Genomic DNA, 15,975 nt, shown 5'->3' with positions numbered 1-15,975 from the left:
AGGACATGACCAAAGCATCTCTTTCTGCTGGGCATCCAATACTTGTTTCAGTGAGTGAGCCAGGTCATGCTATTTTAGTGCAAGTGTAAGAACAATATGTCAAATCTCCAGTTTCCATTATGAAACATCGGGATGCTTTTGACCTGATCAGTGTTTCAGGACACTCTGGAAATTTTCTTCTTTCTACAGCTTTCTATTCTGCAAACACTCTCACTTGAAATTGCTATTTATATATTCTCATTATTGAATATATTCTGGAAAATTACCCTTCCCAATTAAGAACATTAATTACATTATTTTTTTTGAAATGGAGAGTAGAAAATGAAAAATAGAATCCAAGACATCTTAAATTTAGTCAAATGCATCTACTATCAGGTTAAACATGTAATCAATTATATTATTTAAAACTTGAATTTAGCCTAATAATTTTTTTTATATATTATTTCTATTTCAAATGTAAATTAATTTGAAAGTTTTTATGGATCAAACAGCATAATCTAAAATTTATTATTTTTAAACTCTAATTTATATTTTCTAAGACATTTATAATTTATGGGTTTGCTGTATATCACTCATGCATGTGGAATATTTATCCTTTTAAAAATAAAAATAAAAATAATTGGGTGCCATACATCTCCTTTCCAAAAATCTCCAAATTCCAATCACCCTATAGTGGATTGTAATTGCATCTTGTAATTGGAGTTGGATGTAAAGTTGGATTGAGCATATTACTTTAGAAATGTTTAACATAATTTAATCATATATATAACTTATAGTAAACACATCCTATTAAAAATTATTTTTCATATGAACTCATTCTCGTGTGGGAAATATTATCATTATTATCTTATTCATCTTTGTAAAAAGAGTAAAAATTTATATTTATTTGAAGTTTGTTAAAAAAAAACAGAATTAAGGTTTTTGCTTTTCAATTTTATCGTGGTAATTTTAATTCTAACAATAAATATTTTTATATTTTATTTTTAAACCAATTATTAAAAAGCCCTTTTTATTTGACGGAAATTTTTTTTAATTTTTTACTTTTTCCGCCTCTTATTTGGTCTTTTTTCAACTATAATTCTTACCATTCTTATATACGTGGAAAATATAAAAATATGTTAAAAATTGATTTAATAATTGATATTAGAGAAAATAAGTGGAAATGTAACTGCGATATGATTGATTAAATTAAAAAAAAATTATAAGATGATGAGTGTTTATAATAATTACTTCAATATTCAAATTAATAAAATAAAGAGAAGAGTAAATATAATATTTAAAATTAAAATATAGTGGTGTGAGAGATCAGGTAACTAAACTAAAAAATAATGATATGAAAGGACATCGAGAAGCCATCTTCTTATGCTCCAGATTTTATAAAACACTTATTATTTTTGGATGATTAATAATATTATCACCTTTAATCTCAAAAAATTTATATATATTAAATATATTAGACCTCACATAAGATAAATATAATATATTTTTTATAAAAAATTTAACCATCTGAATTAGTTTTAGGTGAATAAATTTAATATAACAAATATATTAATTAAACTTATTTATTTATTTATGTATTAATATTGATATCATTTTTTTACGTTCGTTAAAACTCTATTTATTCTGTAAAAATGATATTAAAAATATTATATATGAAATTTTTTTTAATAGAATAAATTATTTTTCTTTATTTAATAGCAATATTAGAAAATAAATAATGTTAATAGATTTATATATAAAAATTTAATAATACTAATTTAAAAATAAAGAAAATGATTTGTTTTATAAAATATAAAGTTTTTTTTAAACATTACTTAATTTTGACTCTAATTAGAAAAAATATTTTTAATTGATTAATTTTTTAAAATAATTCAAACATTAAAAAAAATGTGAAAATAATTTTTTTGACGTTTTTAAAAGCATACTTCTGCACGTCGGTGTGGTAATTTCAGAATAAATAAATTTATTTATTTATTACTTGATTTATTTATTTATTTCAGAATATATGGGTACTTGATTTAAAATAAAATAAATTTATTTATTACAAAGATACATTAATTTTTTCAGAAATCGTATATTTTTGTTATAAATTTACGAAAGGTGAGTTTATTTTTGCAAAGTAATTATTTTTGAAGAAAATTTATTAAATTAAAAAAGTAACTAAAATTAATTTAATGGATATTTAAAAAAATTCAAAATTTATTTGAATGGATACTTAAAAAAAACAGAATTAATTAAGGTTTTTGCTTTTATCATAGTAATTTTTATTTTAACAAATAAATAATTTTTTTTCACTCTAATTATTAAAAGAGTTCCTTTTATTTTATAGAAAATATTTTTTACAAAAATATCTTTTACATTTTTTTCCTCTTCTTATTTAGCTTTTTTTAATGATAACTATCACTATTTTTGTATATATTGAAAATATAAAATATGATCAAAATTTGATTTAGTAATAGAATTAAAAAAGCTAAAAATGAAAATCATTAAAAAAATAAAATTACTCAGAAGATTATGCAAGTTGTTTGAAATATCCAGGGAAAGCCGAGCTTCGCTTGCAAGTTGTTTGAAATATCCAGGGACAAGGGTGTGAACCTGTGAGTTGCACACAATTCTATCACGAGTTCTTTCGTCAAAAAAAGGTTAGTTTAGTGAGGCTTGGGATGTCCTTAATGAAATGGGTGAAAAGGTTTTCCCAGCAGATATCACATAGCAACATATAATATGATAATTCAACGGTTGGGGAAGATGGGAAGGACAGATCTAGCCAGCTCTGCTCTAGCCAATTCAATATTTCCCACTAAATTTGGTGCCGTTGTTAAACAGAAGACTGCAAAATGGGAGGGATAGGAACAACATATTACAATTGCTAGCCTCCTCCTATGCACAGCTTAACACTAAATGAGCTGATTATGCATGTGTCACCCCATGGTTTCAATGCATGTTTCACATGCATGGATTTCTTACAGATAGTGTACCTGCTTGCTTGAATACTTCCAACGTCTTGAAGTTCATATTGCCATTCAGGAGAAACATAACATCAAGAACATGTACTTGAAAATCTACTTTTCAGCAAATGGATTAATACTGCTAATTTTCCAAGGCGGATTGATGTAAATTTATTTGTTAAGGAAAAGTATAGGTAGGTATTTATCATCAACTGATCGATTACTTGAAGCTTTGCACATTTCTTCTTCATGGATCTTTTTGAACAATCAGAATACTGTTTGATTTTTTGAATTGTCGAGGCATATGTATACTTGGAAGCAAAGCCTGCACAGTAAGGATTATGGACTTTAAAATTTATATTATTATAGCAGAAATTCAGGATGAAATGAAGGAAGAGAATACAAAGAACAATATTTCAGTTTAATTAAAGAATTTATTCAACACATGAAAAAAGGGGGGAAAAGAATCTCTCTCGGACAATGCACAACTGTGACAATCCCGGCCACATACAACGGCGTAAGAACAAATGTACACTCTGTTTCTTTCAAATTAGAAAAGACCAAATAGCAAAGAAAAACCGAGCAAGATGAGCCAGATCAGATGGACCAAAAGAAGCGCCTGGCGAGGAAGAGAAGCGCTGCCACCATTTTCCAGCTCACAAGCCCCTAATTTAGTAACCGGAGTACCGGCGCACATGGCATCTGCACACCCACACCAGTATGTCACTCCATCGACACCACAGACGGGGTCTACGCGGAAGCAATTGATCGGGCACGTGGCTGGAGCAGTGACTCCGGCACACACGCTGTCTTCTTTTTCGGTGATTTGCTGAATCACCATTCCATCTTCAGGCTTGGATTGGGAGACCGGCCAGCAGAGACCAAAAATGGCAACGGCGAGACATAAAGAGGCCAAACTTCGGAACTTGGGAGACGATTGATTCATTGAATAATTGGGGCGGAACGGACAAATTCTGTGGCCAGCAGGAGAATCGCCCAAACCAAACCCTAACCCTAACCTCAACCTCAGCTTGTTGGACGAGTACAGGGAAAGATCTAAAGCAAAGGATTTGAAGAAGGGAGGAAATAAGACGATCTACCACGACAGGATTGCAAGATTTGGGGATTAAACAAGGGTCTGAAAGGGGAAACAGAAAAAGGTTTGGCTGAGCAATTCAGATACGACGATGGTTGAATTGAGCCTTGTCTAACGGGTTAAGAGAGTTAAATCGATAAACACTTGTCAGCCCGTTGACACGTACAAGCACATTCCCATTGTATACCCCGCCAGGCCACGAGGTAAGGCAGCAACCCGATCCAGCTTGATCTTGTTTTTTCCCCTCATTATATTGAAAAATATTGAGGGTATCAAGATTCAACGTTCGAACTACTCTATTCGTACAATAATTTTTATTAATTATTTTTTCAATTATTTTAAAATTATTATTAATTTTTAAAATTATAATAATATATAAATTAATTATTATAATTTTATTTTATTTTTAATAAAATTATCTAATTATTTTTTAATATTTAATGAAATTTAATTTATTTAAAAAATTATATTTTTTAATATATGTAAAAATATAGAGTGATTAAAAATTATAGATAAACAGAATAATAATAATAATAATAATTATATTTTTTAATCAATATTCGATATTCGTTTTGTTTCATAATTTTTTTATTTTTTTAAATTATTATTTATTTTTTTATATTATAGTACTATATAAATTGATTATTATAATTTTATTTTATTTTATTTTTAAAAAATTTTTAAAATATTTTTTAATATTTAATAAAATTTAATTTATTTAAAATAAATATAATTAAAAAATTAATAAAAAAACAATATTTATTAATATGTGTGAGAAAGTGAAATGAAGGAATGTTAGAAATATTTAACATTTAATAAGGTGTAAGGCAAAAAAATGAGTAGATAGAAGCAACTAAAAATCTGCAACATGAGTGTGAATACCCTTTTTAGTATCTGTCAATCCGTTGATTTATCATTGTAATGGAATGATCTTGTTTTTCTTTTCACTATTTTAAGAGTTGTATGTATAAATAGTTAATCTGAAATTGAAGTGAAAAATGAATTTTGTATATGTTTATTTTGATAAACGCACTAGGAATTTTTTGTATAATAATTTAAAATGTCTTTGTGCATTAAAAGACTTTCCATGATGCTATATTGGGGATCTCAATGCTATTAAAGTCGTGAGGTTAAACTAAAATGTTGTGAGGTATGGTTTTTTTTTTTTTTTTTTTGTCTGATGACAGATTTTATGATTTTATCAATCTCGTGTTTCGATAGAATTACCCCCTAGTATAAATTGCCCATGGCATAGCTCAAAATTGGGATCGAGCACCATCGTCCTCCCCTCATAGAATGCCCGTTTTAAATGTTGAAAAGCATGAAAAAAAGAAAACCCTAAGAAGAGTGCATGAGAGCCTGCTGAGACAATTAACAAACCCCCAACATAAAAACTCGAACGCCGGTGCGGACAACATACGCAAGGTACCTGATATTTCATATGACATCCTGTAGAATCGCATCCTACTTACAAGCTAAGCTGCTCCCTCTTTGATTGCACCATGCTCAAACAAAGGCCCAATGCCAGAGCCATTATCACGCACAACAGGGCTTTTTTCTCAATAACATAATTAATTATGGAATAAGTTAAAAGTTAACTTTCATACAGCGAATAATGGTTATATTTAACAAACTTTATTGTTAAATTGAGAGTAGAATGATTATTATTTTATGGTGCAAGAGATTATGGATATAAACTCAATATCCGACCCATAAATTAGCTTTTCTATGTAACAACATATACGTCAATTAATCTGGTCCCCTGCATAATTTCCCAATGTTCAAACTGTAACCCATCTTTTATTGTTGAATATCAATGCTCATATAAATGCACGCATGGCACACTATAACATTAACTCCAAAGAAAAGAAAAGAAAGAGAAAGAAAAGAAAACAGAAATCGAAAGAGACGATTGAGCTTAAGGATGATCATCATGTTGATGATTCAGACTTCATAAAACTAGCATAGATAGATGGGTCTACAGAAGTGACTAGCCCGAGGGTACCATCATGCAAAAGGGAGCTAACATCTTCTTGAGCGAGGCCATGATAAAGGACTAAAGATTAATCTTCTGAAAAGATTGAAAGAAAGTGCGTCTGTGGATAATTGGATGGTGGATGAATATACAGTGGAAGACATGGGCAAGTAGCTAGGTAAACCGAATGACACAGTCAAGGAACGTGAACTCCTTCGGCTCATATTCTATTGATTGGGATGAACACTTCAAAGGTGGCAAGATGATCACATCAAAAAGTCCAATAACACGTCTACTTATCATCGACGGCTGCTTTTATGCAATGGAAGCAAACAGTATTTCTACACTTCTGTTATCCAGTTCCCTATTCCCACCACAAGGTATGCACAATTTTTGTATAGCTACCTGATAGAACGTAATTTCAATAATTTTTCATGTTTTTTATATTGAATTTAATATTTTTTAATTAATTTTTTATTTTTTAATGATATTTTACATAAGAGTAATAGAGACCATCAATTTGAGCAAACCTACTAAATGATCGTGCTTCATAGCAATCAAAATTTTTCGGACTTGCGAGCTACGTTGATCATATTCCAATTAGAAAATTGAAGCAGTGATTTGTCCTACAGATTAATAGTCTATACAAAAAGTTGATAATAAGTGAGAAAATAATTTAAATTTTGAAATAAAATACCTTATGTTTTCATTCAAAAACCGGATGATGCACTTAATTTTTTCTCTTTTAACTCACCACGATATCATGTTTAAATTAAGAAATTCTCTTCTCAATAAGAACATATTAAAAGAACTCCTAATTTAATGAAAAAAAATTTCTTATTTTTAAAAGGATTCTAATAGATTTCAGTATCTATTTAAACTCATTTTTTGGACAGCCGCATGATCTTCTTCACTCTTTTATGCCATTGATTCTCTCTTCTCTTTTGTATTTTCCTTCAAGTTATATGTGACTAAACCATTTATTTTCTAGTTAGAATTAGATTGAAATTTTAATTTATACATAAATTGTGAGATATAAATATAATTATTCATTTATATACTTCTAATATTTATACAATTTTAATTTTTAATATTATTATTAATTTGTTATTTCATCAATAGGGCTATCATTCATATTTTCAAAATGATATATTATTAGTTTGAATGATTAAAGTCCCGTAATTGCTTAAATTATTTAATAACAAATAATAATTAGTGTAACTTATTAAAAAATTACATGATCTAACTAAATTCATCACACAGTTTAGTTTATTAATTAGAATTGAATTTCTCTAATTTTTACAACGATTGATAAATTAAAATTTCAAAATTTTTTTTAACAATTTGTTAATTAAAATTAATTAACAAATATTTTCTAATTAATTTATACCTAATAAGATATTGATTATGAAAAACATCTTTCATAACTAGAATTAATTTAATGAAATAAATAAAAATATTTATTAAAATAGATCATAAACTTCAATTAAAATTTATTTCCATTGATTTATATTTCTTTTATAATTATCACTTTTTTTAATTACTTTTATTTTTATTTAGTTCATCATCAGAAATCTCCTTTTTACTTTTATTATTTATTTTCCTAATCATTATTTAGAAATTTTTAATATTAATTCTATATCCATTCAATCCTATTCAATCTATATACAATTTATATTTATTAAAATTTAATAAATTATTTTTGATAGTTTTCAAACCCATCATTATCTATTATCTATCTGATTGTAACTTTTTTTAGTACATTATTTATAAGTTCATTCAAGAATTCAAGGCAGGCTTAGCAATGTCATGCATATGATTAAACAAATCAGCTCAAGAAACATAAATGTTAAGTGCCCATACTCCATCAAGAGGAACTTTCAGCCTTCCTAGAACTCTGCATCTCCCTAATTTGGTACTTACTGATCAGTCCCACAAGTAATTGCATAACATTTTATTCATCAAACTTTGATATTTCTGCAGACATAATTATGTCCATTATATTGTCACTTATTTCCACATATATCTCAATCTGCAAATGGTGTTATAACATGCAAAACGTTCCTGGCTAGCCAGATTCAAAACATACTCCCTACAGTTGAGTTGTTGGTTTATCATGCTCTATTACTCAAGCACGGCCAACTTCTTTCTTTCTACGACCTCCTGTTCAATGCAAACGAAAATTTTTGAGAGTGGATACATTAATAGAGAACAGCACAATAGTGTGTCAAAAAACTTAAACAGGCACTGATCCTTTGACCTTGGTACGAGGCCATTGATTAAGTCACACAAAACAGAAAGAACCTTGGTACAAGATTATGAGGTGCCTAAACACCCTAACACCTCCAAATTCCAACAATTTGTTTTCTCCATTGCTGTTCAACAAAGAACTATAGGCTGAAGCATTGTATGCTATTATGAAATTAAAACCACATTTATTTCCTGTTTTCTTTTGTCATTTTTAACTATCAAAAGAAAAATTACAATATTTTTAATTTATATCTTAAGACAATGGTTCAGAAAATTTGCGGGGGTGGCTGCATTAAAAGAATACCTTAAGTTCTCTATTTCTGTACTATGATGAATCATCTAGCTTCAGTTTCATAATAGCAGATGATGGTTTAGACAACGTGCATAATCCTTTTTAGCCTGTAAATGTCAATTTAGCTCCTAACAAAGCGCTAAATGTTCCATATTACAAGGCATGCAAGTGATTTGTCATGGATTTCAACCACATGATGTATTGAAGGATAAAATAATGGGATACAATATCCAATGATATATGTAGCCTAGATTGCTGCAAAAAATCTGGTTGATGCATAAGAGTAAACTATTATGTATTTTATCAATTTGAAGTCACTGGTTTGATTTCAATTCATTGTCAGCACAAATGCAAAGACGTGTAAAGCATCAATATTTCCACGAATAAAAGGAAGAAGATTTCTATAATGATATGAAGTAGTTTGCTGGAATAACCTAATAGACATAACTTCAGGTGATTTGATTTATTTGTCCCCACAAACACAAACACATAGAAAGCATCACTATAAGGAAGAAAATTTCTATACTGATATGAAGTAGTTTGCTGGCGTAAACTAATAGACATAACTTTAGGTGATTTAAAAATCTATATGGATATCTTTAATGGATAATATCCAATATATGTCTAATACAGTATAATTCTCACATATACAGAAGACAAAACAAGGTTTTTCAAAGGAATTTACCTGCAGGGCTCTTGCTCCAGAGGGCTTGACCATCTATAGCAGTGAAGTGTTGATCATCAAGGCGTTTCCATGTTTTGATCGACTTAACAGCTCCCCAATCTCCCTTCTCTGACTTCTCCAAAGATGCTACCACCACCCTGGCCCTCCTTGACCAACCAGCTTTCCCATAGGCATGGTACCCAAAGCCTCCAGCATAACAAAGTTGGATACCAGTTAGCTCACCACAAAAGTCATTCAGATGATCATGTCCGGTGAAAACAGCCTTCACATCTCCTGCCTCCACCATGGTCGTGAAGAAACCGGAATTCACAGAAGCAGAGCTAATGCCTTCCTGTCTCACTCCTGTAAAGTTGGACGAATCAAATCTTGCAAACTCAGGCAATGGGATGTGAAAGTATACAAGCCCAGGTGCAGGTCCTTTCTGAGGCTGTGGCTTGTTCTCATATGCTCTCTGAAGTGAACAAAGATAAAAAGATTATTTAATTGATCATAATCAAGGCTTCAAACCTATCAGAAATTAGAAGTTAAAACATCAGCTTAATTCTGATCCTAATATAGAGTTTAAAAGTTCATTTACTCTCAACTTACAAGAGCAAAACGCTCTGTGGAACTGCAGACAGCAGTGAATCTAGCTACTGATAAATAGAGGAAGAAGCTCGTATAAAAACACAAGAGAAGATGGTCGTATTACCCGGAGTTTTGCAGAAGTGCGTTGGAACCAAAACTGCTGAGATGGTTTGATCCAACCATAGCCAGGAATTGATGAAACGGTGGAGTAGTCTCCACTATCAAGAAAGTAAAGATTGAGAACTGATTTGTTTTCAAATTCTGAACCCCTAACACCACCAATCTCGAGGTTATAGTTTCCGAAACCATCAATAACGTGTGCCTCTGCAGGATTGACTTGAGAAAGAGTGTTCTTAAGGCCAACAATATGCTTCATGACTCCGTCTCTTGACAAGGTCGATTCTTGATCATGGTTCCCCAAAACAGCCACCCATGGGATGTTCGAAGAAATTGCTGGGGCAAACGCAGCAGTAAGTGATTTTGCCGCGTCAGTAGCATCAAATCCAAAGATGTTATCTCCTGTTTAACGAGAAGTGAATACTTGCACATGTTAAATCTGTTACCAAATTAGGGAAACAAAGTTCAAAAGCAGTTGAAGAAGAAGAAGAAGAAGAAGATGACCAGTGAAAACTATTAAATCGGGATTCTCAGCTCGAATCATGCGCTCGATAAAGGCAGTGGTGTTGAGGTCAGAGCAAGTACGCATCTGACCGGGGAACACATCCAAACAAGGAGTGATCTTGCCATCGGCGAAATGCATATCCGCCACTTGCAGTATCTTGAAGTTGCCATTTTGCCCAAAACGCAGCTGCTTTTGGGCACCCAATACAGCTACCAAGTGAGAAAATGCTAACACTGCAACCAAATAAGAAAGTGAAAGACATGGAATTCTCCTCCCCAACACCATTTTCTGGAGCGCGAGTTCCCTACTTCTAGTTCCTAAACTCTCGATATGCTCTGCAAGTCCAACAGGCCCGCGGCTGCGCTAGAAAATATAGAAAGGGCGGCATATCTTGGGTCTTCTCTCCAAAGTCCACGTCGCGTAATCAACGTAACAAGAAGACAAACGAAACAATGTTTTCATTAATAATTAAGCGCAGCCAAGGGAGTCATCCAGAGAATAGAATAGGACGGAGGAAGCAAACATCTCTGATTTGCGCATTTATTTTCTCGAGCTCTCAGAGAGATTATGGCCTAAGCCCAAGGGCCCAATCGGGAAAGTGACTTTGTCATTGTTTGTTCTTATAATCCTCATCCCCTTGTCCTCATATATATATTGAAATTGCAACATATATTTTTTAAAATATACTAAAATTTAACATAAATTTATAATTACATAATACGTTTTTAATTTTAAAACTTTAAAATTATTAAAAATTAATTTTTAATAATATTTTTAGAATTTTTTTTTACGTTGAATTATAATCACATCTCTAAATTGAGTCGAAAGTTAACTTATAAAAAAAGTAAATATATTAATTAATAAATAAATAGAGGAAATAAAAAAGTTCATTTTGTATGAAAATATAAAAAATGTTCATTTTTTCATCTGAAGTAAATAATTACTAAGTATAAAAAATGTCCATTTCATACAAAAAATTTTTAAATACATACAAAAAAAAATTTTAAACTACTTTTATCATTATATTTGCTTTTTTCTGAAACCAAAATCTAACAATTGTATAAGTATTGCTTAAAAAATGAAAACCAAAAACCTCCGGCTGATTTGCTCTCATCTAACCGACTGCCACCGCAGCAAGCATTGCGAGCAAGCCTTGCAATTGGTCTTCAACTGTCCACTTGTACTAAAAACTCGTTAGATTGAAGCATTTGTGCCAACTTCCCTATAACCAAGTCAACTACATCATGTGACAAAATGTCAACAACTAAGAACACAAAATCGCTGGCAAAGTCCTTCTTGTTCTTGGTACTCGGTCACGGATGCAATCATTTCAGGCAATTAAAAATACCTGAATCGGTGCTTGGACAATAAACCCTAGTAAAGGATCGGTGCGTGGACTAGGATCCTGAAAGACAAAGCTAGCAAGCTCATTTCAGGTGCAAAGACAGCAACCCAACAAAGCTAGCTGTTTAGATAAACTTTACTAAAATATGCAGCGCAGATTGGCAGACGAGTGCTTAGCTGCTTGTTAGTAGGAATAAAGTTCACAAAAAATATTTAAGTTCGAAGGTGATCATTAAATATGGTTCGAAATGTTGTCTTCCCGTAATCCCATTTGCTGCTTCGCTCTGCATTTTCCAGGGGACGAACTGTGAGGAGGGAGAGGAGTAATTAAAGGGATAGAAGGCATACAAAGAGAGAGACTAAAATACTAAATATTCTGCTCATTTTTTTTTTAATTGTATGCTCTTTTTTGCACTTAATGGATTTTGAGTTTAATGGCATGTTTTGCTTATTCTTTTATATGTAATTGATCTTAATATATTGAACACAATTTATTTTCATTTTCAATTGAGAAGGAAAATTCTTCTAGTCTATAGTTTGCCATTGTTATACCCCCAAGAATATTATCTGGCCTTGTGCTCTATTTCACAATTTCTCCCAATTCCTTTAATTTATTTCCATAAAATGCTGGCTTTCTTTTTCACTCCTTTTCTTTGAGCTTGTTTATCAACAGGGTAATAACATATTTTCCCATCATATTATGAAGGCATATTCTGGCATCTTTTTTGTCCTATGTACCAATTATTGGAGGGGAGGTCACCATTTAGTAACATAAATCCATGATCTCCCTCTGGTCCCCATGGCATATTCATCAAGGATAGTCCACCTAAGCTAGAATCTAGAAACAGAAGGATTTTCGCATAATGCCTTTGGAATGGCGTGCCATTCGTTTGATGACTGGGCGGAGAATTACAATGGGAACTACCACTGCCAGATCCCCTCGCCAGCCCCATACCCTTCGAAGCACAGGCGTCCCTTATATGTCAACTGTTCTTTAATTTTCATTCCTATCTTCTCTGAGGCTCACATCTTAAGAAATAGTGCCATGCTGAGTCCTTAAGAACTCTCTATTCCCAGAGGTATAGCCTTCCCATTTTGTTATGTTACAGGGCGTCAGGGCACTGAACCACATAAAAAATAACCCTGAATAGCTACAAGGCCGAGCTTCTCAAGACTAGCAGTATCATATCCAACAAAACTCCCATATGGACTCCGATTTGAATTTTTAACAAATTCCATAACAGAATCATTTACTGGTATAGGGTTAGAGAGTCCCTCAGAAAAAGTGAAGCCTAAGAACTGATACCTGTTCAGACACTTCAATGATCTTATTCTAGAATGATTTCTTCATGATATCAAAACAGCGATCTAAACCAGCTAAAATGACTGTGCAGCCAAACTTTTGCTTCAGCAATCATGTTAGTGTTAGATAATAAATTTTCCCTTATAGTTGAGAGGAACCTTATGAATCTCCATTTATACCGACCAGGAAAAATGGAAATCAAAGCTTTCTCATATAAACTCAGAAGATTCAACAGACAAAGTAAAGCTTCATACAAAATAAAAAGGGAATTTATACAATTTCACAAAGTGGTCTATTTAGCTACAAGCAAATAATTCATATAAACACAAAGCACATGAGCAATTTCTGAGGAACAAGAATATATTATTAATTCAGAGAAGCACAACAATTGAAATTTATCAGTGGAATGCAAATCAGATCAATATTTCTTATCTTCGCTGGTAAAGGCAGATGATTTGAACCAGGGGATCCACACTGAAGTTGTCTTCCGATACAACCTGTATGCTTCAGCTCTGTACTGTTGTTTCAGCATCCGTTGCTCCACAAGCACAGTAACGTATATTAAGCAAAAACTATTTATGAGAGAACCGACACAGGTCCATCCATGTCCCAGGTTCCATGCAAAAATAACCAGTCCCCACCACCACAACTGCTCTCCGAAGTAGTTAGGATGCCGTGAGTAACACCACAAGCCCCTGTCAAGGTTGGGCACCATTGGCTTCCCAAGCTCTTTTAATTTGTTATTTCTTATCACAAATTCATGGAGTTGAGTATCAGCAAAGTATGCTATGACAACACCACATATGCAGACAACAACGGCAACAAAATCCCAGATATTCAATGGCTTATCAAGCGAGTGAACGATATAAAACGGCAGACATACTCCGATCAGAAAAACCTGCATATTTACGGGCCACGAATCAAGAAAATACGGTAATAGAGCTCGTTTTGAGACATATATACTATCTGGACGATTCTTGGCTGTTAAAACTATAACAGATAAAGTTAAAGGGTGCATCTTAAATATTTCAAATATCTCCCGGGAACTGAAAGCTCATTGCGGCAATTCATCAAGCATTATCGACTTCAAAATTCAGTAGATAAACTGCAGCTAGCATCAACATTACCAATAGACAAAAGCAGAGATAGATTACCTGCTGTGAGAAATAGACACAGAAAAAGGAAATCCAGCACCAGTGCTTGCCATACTGGCCACGCATATTAGTGAACCTCCAGTCCTCTCTAGCACCCCATTGCCACTTCTCCCGCCTAAAGTAGTTATGCGTAAGCCTCAAACTCCACACCCATGTTAATGTTATCACAATTCTTGACCTCTGCCAGTTATACTGAGCAAAAGGGTAAGTTGCATAGTAGTAAACCAGCAATATCGGTATCACAGTCCAGTAGAGATCTATCATCTGCGTCCAAGAAAAAAAAAATTAAATCCAACGAAGAAATCCACAAGAGAAGAAAGGAATGAAGAAGCAAACCTACCCAGTGGCTGGATTGGATGTGGCTGATGAGCCAGAAGAGGACATTGACGTTGAAGAAGAAGAGAATGTTGGCCAAAAGAAGAGGGTGGTAAGCGCACCATGCCCACAAAGGAGAAAGAGCAGTATCCTCACTGATGCTGGTATGATAATGGTGAAGGAGGGAGAGGTAGAAGAAAACTGAAGGAAGTGGCACCAAGAGAGCAATCACAGCGTTCTTCAAATTACTACCCATGAAGTCTCTATTCTCGCTCTAGCAACTCATTCATGGAAGCCTGCATTTTATAGCTTCTGATTTGATTTCGCTACGTTGGAGGTGTTTTTGTTAAAAATAAATAAATAAATAAAAGAAAAGAAAAAGGTGCCCACCTGGTTTACTCAGACGATGATTGCTTGGATTAGGTGCTACTTTTTTGTTAACCAGTGAAGTCATTTAGTGCATCCGGTTTACCGTTTAACCTCATTCCACGAACATAACTGAAGTATGTTTTCCTCGCGTAACATCTCATGGATTTGTCCAAGTGATGGTAGATCCACTCGTTCTATCACTCTGTGTGTGTTTAATCTCATTTACGGTATTTCGAAGTGATAATTAATACAAATTTTATATATAAAAATACAAGATTTGGGTGCCTCCAATATGTTTGAGAAAGACTGGACCTTTGCAAGATTTATAACCAAATAAGTTGATTTAATTACTGGACTTGTTCCCATGTCAAATTAAATGGTAAGAAAGCCGCTTGTCTTCTGCGAGAAATTCTAATAAAACAGATCATGTGATGGCAAAGATGTTCTAATGCCTGCTAGTTCCCTTGTTCAACGTGATATTGCCTCTGAAAACCCCAAAAGATCTAACCATAAGCTGAATACGAGACAGGATACACGTCATCCTCTGGCACAGAGAGCTGGAAACAGATTACCATCAAAAGGTTCATCGATTTTTTTTTCCTTGGAGTTGAATACATGCACACAAGCTCAGGGACAAAACTAAACCGTCGTCTAAACCATTACCAATTCTGATAGTTTTTAATCCTATACAAGTCAATGTCACTGTTGCTGTTTTGGTACAAGGTAATTAAGGGTACATTTTGACCATCATTGTCAATATCCAGAATCTAAAACAATTATTATCAAGTGCATAACCAGAATCCATCCAATATACATAATAATACGTGATTATGAGATCTTTACATTATTGTAGTGCATGCAATGATGTTTTGCAGCCTGTGGTGGCGTGCTTTTAAAATCATGTTCCCAGCTCCCACGACTCATATCAGTACAAGTTAAAAAAATTCTTTCCAACTCTATGGTCCTCCACCCTTACACGATTCTTCCCCCCCCCCCCCCCCCCCCCCTCCATCTAACTATATAAAGAGTAAATGAAATTCAAGCGATCTACGCAG

General features: G+C 32.7%; 3 protein-coding genes across 4 annotated transcripts; all 3 read right to left on the bottom strand.

Annotated features, from left to right (window-relative positions):
* Positions 1-3,345: 3,345 nt before the first annotated feature.
* On the bottom strand, positions 3,346-4,271 carry LOC110620503. Its single transcript, XM_021764277.2, has one exon. It carries the CDS (start codon positions 3,892-3,894, stop codon positions 3,499-3,501), a length of 396 nt encoding a protein of 131 aa, XP_021619969.1. The 5' UTR covers positions 3,895-4,271; the 3' UTR covers positions 3,346-3,498.
* A 3,676-nt stretch (positions 4,272-7,947) lies between these two features.
* Positions 7,948-10,876, bottom strand: LOC110613907 (probable inactive purple acid phosphatase 29). Its single transcript, XM_021755317.2, has 4 exons — positions 10,435-10,876; positions 9,938-10,332; positions 9,247-9,697; positions 7,948-8,182 (listed from the first exon to the last, which is right to left on the bottom strand). The coding sequence occupies exons 1-4, from the start codon at positions 10,718-10,720 to the stop codon at positions 8,148-8,150; spliced, it is 1,167 nt and encodes a 388-aa protein (XP_021611009.1). The 5' UTR covers positions 10,721-10,876; the 3' UTR covers positions 7,948-8,147.
* A 2,433-nt stretch (positions 10,877-13,309) lies between these two features.
* LOC110622785 (uncharacterized protein C594.04c) lies at positions 13,310-15,916 on the bottom strand. Of its 2 annotated transcripts, none has more exons than XM_043948581.1 (4): positions 14,942-15,916; positions 14,577-14,863; positions 14,237-14,500; positions 13,310-13,980 (listed from the first exon to the last, which is right to left on the bottom strand). In XM_043948581.1, exons 2-4 carry the CDS (start codon positions 14,805-14,807, stop codon positions 13,501-13,503), a joined length of 975 nt encoding a protein of 324 aa, XP_043804516.1. In that variant the 5' UTR covers positions 14,808-14,863; positions 14,942-15,916; the 3' UTR covers positions 13,310-13,500. The 2 variants fall into 2 exon arrangements, with proteins under 2 accessions (XP_043804516.1, XP_021623115.1); XM_021767423.2 differs by having other exon boundaries at positions 14,577-14,847.
* Positions 15,917-15,975: the final 59 nt, after the last annotated feature.

Source organism: Manihot esculenta, chromosome 1 (genome assembly GCF_001659605.2).
Source record: "Manihot esculenta cultivar AM560-2 chromosome 1, M.esculenta_v8, whole genome shotgun sequence".
Taxonomy (NCBI): domain Eukaryota; kingdom Viridiplantae; phylum Streptophyta; class Magnoliopsida; order Malpighiales; family Euphorbiaceae; genus Manihot; species Manihot esculenta.
The sequence above is the reverse complement of the archived record's forward strand: the minus strand, read 5'-3'. Positions and strand labels throughout refer to the sequence as shown.

What these genes read in the sequence shown, in the direction of transcription:
- LOC110622785 (XM_043948581.1), bottom strand. Translation starts at nt 14,807, where the DNA reads ATGGGTAGTAATTTGAAGAACGCTGTGATTGCTCTCTTGGTGCCACTT. An exon ending in ACATCCAATCCAGCCACTGG is followed by an intron (nt 14,501 to 14,576) that starts GTAGGTTTGCTT and finishes TCTTGGACGCAG; the next exon opens with ATGATAGATCTCTACTGGAC. An exon ending in GTGTCTATTTCTCACAGCAG is followed by an intron (nt 13,981 to 14,236) that starts GTAATCTATCTC and finishes GTAAATATGCAG; the next exon opens with GTTTTTCTGATCGGAGTATG.
- LOC110613907 (XM_021755317.2), bottom strand. Translation starts at nt 10,720, where the DNA reads ATGGTGTTGGGGAGGAGAATTCCATGTCTTTCACTTTCTTATTTGGTT. An exon ending in CGATTTAATAGTTTTCACTG is followed by an intron (nt 10,333 to 10,434) that starts GTCATCTTCTTC and finishes CTCGTTAAACAG; the next exon opens with GAGATAACATCTTTGGATTT. An exon ending in CTGGAGCAAGAGCCCTGCAG is followed by an intron (nt 8,183 to 9,246) that starts GTAAATTCCTTT and finishes TGCATTGAACAG; the next exon opens with GAGGTCGTAGAAAGAAAGAA.
- LOC110620503 (XM_021764277.2), bottom strand. Translation starts at nt 3,894, where the DNA reads ATGAATCAATCGTCTCCCAAGTTCCGAAGTTTGGCCTCTTTATGTCTC.